The sequence below is a fragment of the Leguminivora glycinivorella genome, chromosome 2 (assembly GCF_023078275.1).
Source record: "Leguminivora glycinivorella isolate SPB_JAAS2020 chromosome 2, LegGlyc_1.1, whole genome shotgun sequence".
NCBI classification, from domain to species: Eukaryota; Metazoa; Arthropoda; class Insecta; order Lepidoptera; family Tortricidae; genus Leguminivora; species Leguminivora glycinivorella.
In genome coordinates this window covers 24,845,560-24,851,351 of record NC_062972.1, presented here as the reverse complement: position 1 = coordinate 24,851,351, position 5,792 = coordinate 24,845,560, and the positions used below count along the sequence as shown (strand labels likewise).

Below are 5,792 nucleotides of genomic sequence, written 5' to 3'. Positions count from 1 at the left end.
ATTTTCTATACAAAACTCTCACCCAACAAGAATTTGACTTCTTAGAATCAGTAATTCTAAAGGTTAAAGTCTTCATCAACAACATAATTTCGCGGGGAACAAAAGGCGACCCAAAATGTAAGGGAACGGTGAATTTATTATACTTGTAGGTACACAGTACAATCCCTATTGTTTCCGTCTTACGTCCAGGGTACCTAGCCAACTTCACACTCGCTTACGCCGTGGTTTGCGTAGACGACGAAATCAAACCATCGATCTATATGTCGATAAAGTACATGTGGATGATAGGCGATGCGATGCGACGCGACGACGGCGGTCGCGCAATCGTCGTCCTATCCACGCAAGTGGCGTATCGTAGTAACTCTCTCTATCGCTCTTCTGCCGGTCTAGCCGAAATGACAATCGTTGACGCTAGATGTCGATCTAAATGCAGTCGGGCTCTGTTGCGTCAATACGGAAGAGCGATAGAGATTACGCGCCATAACAGAGCACATAGCCAAATGCACAAACGCTTACGACAATATCGTTGAGTCAGTGCCGTTTCGATCGCCACGTACCGCCAACGATAGTCACTTCGGCTAGGTCGACAGGAAATGTTTACTTTCTGCCAAGAACTCGACTTAGCAAATAAAAAGCTGGTACAACTTTGGAACTTGGTATTTTGCACTAAGTAATAAGATTATTGTGGGGTAACTCTGAGTATAAGAACTGAACTTGTGCTTCTGGGGAACTTACAGCAACATATTTTATTTATTTATTCAGTTACTACATATTACACATCATTGTCTTACGAGTAGGTGGTATAAACAAGACGTATTATGAATCCGTTCGTAAGTCTGTACCGAGTGGACCCTGTAACAAAATGAAAAAAAAAAAAAAAACTGTAGTCTATAACTACTTATACTGACCAAAATTTGGGTACAGGGCCCACACGGCATACAACAGAAACATAAATACGATTAGAAAATGTAGAAATAAAATGTTCATACTTATTTGTTACGGGGTTCCATTTTCCCAGTATAATTCTACAGAAACTAGTAAATAAACGAAAAAAAAATCGAAATAAGATGCCATATAGTATAAAACGACGAAGTATAGAAAACGACGGACACCACCATTGGTGAAGGCCGGATTCGAACCGGCGTCTTTAGCAATCCGGGCTAACGCCAAGAACCCCTAAAAAAAGAATTAAAATATAATTGTAACGATTCAAACCAGATAGAAGTCCGTAATAATCAAATATAACCTTGTCGCAGCGAGTCTCTAGGGAGTCCCCGCGATATTCTAAATTTAACAAATTGAAGAAAGTAACCTTTGTCAATTTAACATGAAAACATTTTACCATTGAAATATAAGACTTAATTTGATATGTGAAGGTTGAGAATGCAATGAAGCCAGTGTGCATCATGCTAGCATTTTATAAATGAATATATTTGCAATGAGTATCGTGAATCATGCGCATGAGTAGAATGCTTTGTTCGAATGCAGGAAATAATGATAACAGGTGATATGATATTAAGATTAGGATTTTTTAAACAAATGGTAGCTATAATAAATGTGATTCATTCATAGAATTTTATCAAAAATACGCATTGACTGTAACGTCACATGCCTGATTCATCTTTCGAACTTTAATATATTTAAGATTAAAAGTACGACCGGGAATAATGAAAGAATATAGAATGACCTATACATTAATTTTCCAACCAGCCTGATTGTAGGTACACCTCGTATTTAAAAATTTCTACCTACGCAATTTAGTACGACCAACCAGTGCGATCCAGGCCTCCAGGGGAACTCCCAACTAAAACTGAAAAACGATATAAAGCCGCGTACGACAAACCTTCGTTCACTTATTTCCAGCCCGTATCCAAAGCGCAACTATCGTTTAAAAAAATATTAAATTTTTTTTTCTGGTAACGCTATTGGCCGGTCGCGCGTCTTTTATTTTCGCCTTATTTGAATTTCGAATTGAGAATGTCGGTACAGGGAAGTATGACTGAGAACCATGATAGGCAGGGAGCAAGAACTATGAAATCGGTGTGACCCACGGTGAACCAGGGAACTGTCTGAAGGGCACCGCCTTCGTCAATTCTTTGACGGATGGGGGTGCTTATAAGAGTGTTGGAGGAAACGTTGGTATAGAAAAGTGAGTACTTTTATATTCTTTACAAATGCTGTAAATGACTTTCTTTAAAAACGTCGCTTTTGACACTGACATATCCGTTTCATATCGAAACTGGTGCTTATATTTGACGTATTTTAGTTTGAATTGGGCCGTATATCGAATTTAGCCAGTCGTATGCTATTGGGAACTGTATATAGCTACTAACTGCCACTTTACCAATATTATGCATTATATTAGATCTAAAAATTAATCGAAAAATATCAATCACTTCAGGGAATATTTAACATATCTGTAGATGTTTTGTTGTGTACTTTATATAGAAAACATGGCTTTTGAATCCGAAATGAAACACTTCAGTCTCAGTGCGAAGTACCTACTTAAATAGTTAATTTTAAAAACACCAATTTTGCACATTTAAATCTTTGTCAATCCGGACCCTAGGCTCCCATGAGCCGTGGCAAATGCCGGGATAACGCAAGGATGAAAGAGTTAATGCAATTTTAGTGAACCTTATGAAATCTGATTTTACATATTGATATTTAAGTCTTCATGTATATTTTTTTGCTACTTCTAGATCTGGTTTCGGAGGCCAACTCGGCGCAGCACATTCTGCTAAAGTCGACCAGATGTCAGCAGCGGCCCAGATGAACCTGATCCACACTAACAACCATAAAATGGACGCTCACGCCTTCGCGACCAAGACTATGCCTCACAATCACCCCAGTTTTGTCACACATGGAGGAGGCGTCGACTATATGTACAAGTATGTATTTGTATTGCGTTTATTGTATTCATAGGTACTGACCATAAAGTTGGTGCCAATTTATGAACTTTTTTTTAAATACTACTACGTCGGTGACAAACAAGCATACGGTCCGCCTGATGGAAAGCGGTACCGTAACCTATGGACGCCTGCAACTCATGGAGTGTCACATGCGCGTTGCCAACCTATTAGAAACTGGTCCACTCCTTAGAGCTTGTACAAAGGAGTGTACAAGCTCTAAGGAGGGTTCGGGTTGCCGACGACTCAAAGGACAATAATAGACGGAACAAATAAGTTCCGTATGACCAAATTATACAACACTGATATTACGAGGGAATTTATTCCAATGATGATAGCCCCCACCACCTTCTCCGAAGTAATTTATATACTCGTAGTTTAAGAACAAATTGGTCTAGTTAAACATATTTAGATCAAGCACCTACTGCTTGCCCCTAGAGTTGGTCAAAGACGCCTAGTCTAACAAAGATGACATATAGAAGAGAAATTTCGACGTCTTCCGCTGTGACAGGGTGGCCTAGGGGTTCATGGCGTTAGCCCGGACTGCTAAAGACCGGTTCGAATCCGGCTTTCGCCTTGGTGGTGTCCGTAATTTTTGCTTTAATATATGGCATCTTATTTCGATTTTTAATTTAAATATTGTAGTGTGACTACTTAAAAACACAAATCAAAAATTTGTTAAAAATAATTTGATTTGTTCCTATAGTTGCGTATATTTATATCATTTAGAAATGTTCACGAAGGGATGAAAAATTACTTCCTAAACCTTCTATACAAAGTTATGGAGGTAATTATTACAAAACTGTTCAGTAAACGTGTCTGTTCGCGATAAATTCTAAAAATACTGAACAAATTATACGGCCTTCACCTCTGTGTCACCAATATGATTCTTGAGAAAAGATTTAGATTTTTAATTTGTTAAGTTTTGGTGTGATTTGTACGAAATTTAAACGGGTATTGTATAGTTGAAATCGGGTTTCAGGGGACTTTATTGGCCAGTTAAGCTAAGGATAACATCAATAATTTTTTTTACAGGAACACGGTTGGAGCCAGTGCCTCGGTCGCTCACACGCCGATGTTCAAGCACACGGAACAAAACATCGGTGCCAAGTTCAACCTGCATCAGACTCCTACATCAGCCATGAGCTTGAACCTTGGAGCGAACAGATCCATGAATCCTCACAGCAGCGGTGGCTTCAAACCCAACATGCTATTCAATGTGCAGAAGAAGTTTTAATGCCTCTTTTAAAGTTGGATGGTTTTTCAAAAACTTAATACTCGTATTATAACCGCACTGTATCTAAATGTAAATTAAAATATAACTACACTTTATAATTTAAAAAACAAAATTCCCTTAAAAACCTATTTTTATATGAGACTAGCTTTTGCCTGCGGCTTCGCTCGCGTTAAATTCGAAAATTGTGGAATGCTTCATACAAACTTCCACCCCCATTTTAGGGAAGTGGGAGGTTAGACAAAGACAAAAAGTAGCTTATGTCACTCTCCATCTCTTCAACTATCTCCATCTAAAAAATCACGTCAATTTGTCGCTCCGTTTTGCCGTGAAAGATGGACAAACAAACAGATACACACACTTTCCCATTTATAATATTAGTATGGGTTTTTTTACACCTCATCCGGGATACAGAGCAACATGTTTTACGAACTTGTACGATTGTCGCAAGTGACCTTTCCCGTGGGTTCTGGATGAGCGCATAATGACCCAAGTCCACTCACAAGGGTAAAGAAAGAATATGTGATAAGACGACACGTGTACTTGTTTTTATAATCCGTAACACCAATCAAGTAGCACCTAAGTATGTTGCTATTTCTGTTTTTCATTTGAATCGAGAAAATCTGAGACACTAGAAGCACGGTAAATGGAAAACTTCACAAAATTCAACAAGTAACACACCTAAGTTCTTAAGATGTAAATTGCACAGCTGGATCTAATTGCAAAAGTTATAACAAACTTACTGTCATACGTAGGAACCAGAATGAATAAAACATGAACAATATCTACTCTTTCAAAGTAAAATGTCGGTTATTACATAGACATACCAGTACGTCTGTGCTCTTTTACGTATAAGTCTGAAAAATCCACGGAACGGGGATGCCGAGATATGCCGAGGTCGCAAAACTCCGATTTATGAATAAAAAATATCTAAGAATAGCATCTAGATGGTTTATTGTTTTGCATCGAGATTACTTACAACTTCGCCTGAATTTAACCTCTATAATAGTTGAAATACAATTATCGTATAGATTTTAGTGTAAGGCTGCAAATAAACTATTTGCTGACTAGATTTAGTTGAATTTAGTAAGTTTAAGATATCATAGGTGAACAGATGGGGTTTAACGGTACATAAATATTTATCACAGAACTCTTTCTATTAACAAAGAAAATTCAGAATAGGTATAGAAGATTATTATCAAATTATTATAAAATGTGTGTTCATAGTGCATTGACTGCCATCAAAACATTTAGAACCACGGGTAAAAAGCGTACCCCTGAAATGTCCTTTTAGGCTAAAAACTAGATGGCGCTCTAAAAAAATCGAGGTACGATTCTTAGTATGAAGTATGTAAATCCTATATAAATAATCCATGATCTACATTGATATTACACGGAAATATTCATTTCTTTGAATTAATGACATTTGTACAAGTGTCGAAAACCACTGCAACTGGTTTGGAATCTAATTCTCGTACAAGTATGTTTATTACGCAAGTTATATATAATACATCCTATAGTTTCAGATTTATCCCTGCGGGTTAATTTGGATCGTTAGCTCTGTAGTGTAGTCTGTGTACTCACTCTGTAGTTATAATGAACTCATTATCTCTGTAGTTATAATATGTCTAATAATCACAGAATTTATA

General features: G+C 37.4%; 1 protein-coding gene across 1 annotated transcript; it reads left to right on the top strand.

Moving 5' to 3' along the window:
- The first annotated feature begins 1,854 nt into the window (after positions 1-1,854).
- Positions 1,855-4,236, top strand: LOC125241153 (defense protein 3-like). The gene is made up of 3 exons (XM_048149496.1): positions 1,855-2,149; positions 2,703-2,891; positions 3,945-4,236. The coding sequence occupies exons 2-3, from the start codon at positions 2,755-2,757 to the stop codon at positions 4,144-4,146; spliced, it is 339 nt and encodes a 112-aa protein (XP_048005453.1). The 5' UTR covers positions 1,855-2,149; positions 2,703-2,754; the 3' UTR covers positions 4,147-4,236.
- The last annotated feature ends 1,556 nt before the right edge of the window (positions 4,237-5,792 follow it).

Coding starts and splice junctions, on each gene's coding strand:
- LOC125241153 (XM_048149496.1), top strand. CDS start 2,755: ATGTCAGCAGCGGCCCAGATGAACCTGATCCACACTAACAACCATAAA. Junction 2,892..3,944: donor GGCGTCGACTATATGTACAA/GTATGTATTTGT, acceptor TTTTTTTTACAG/GAACACGGTTGGAGCCAGTG.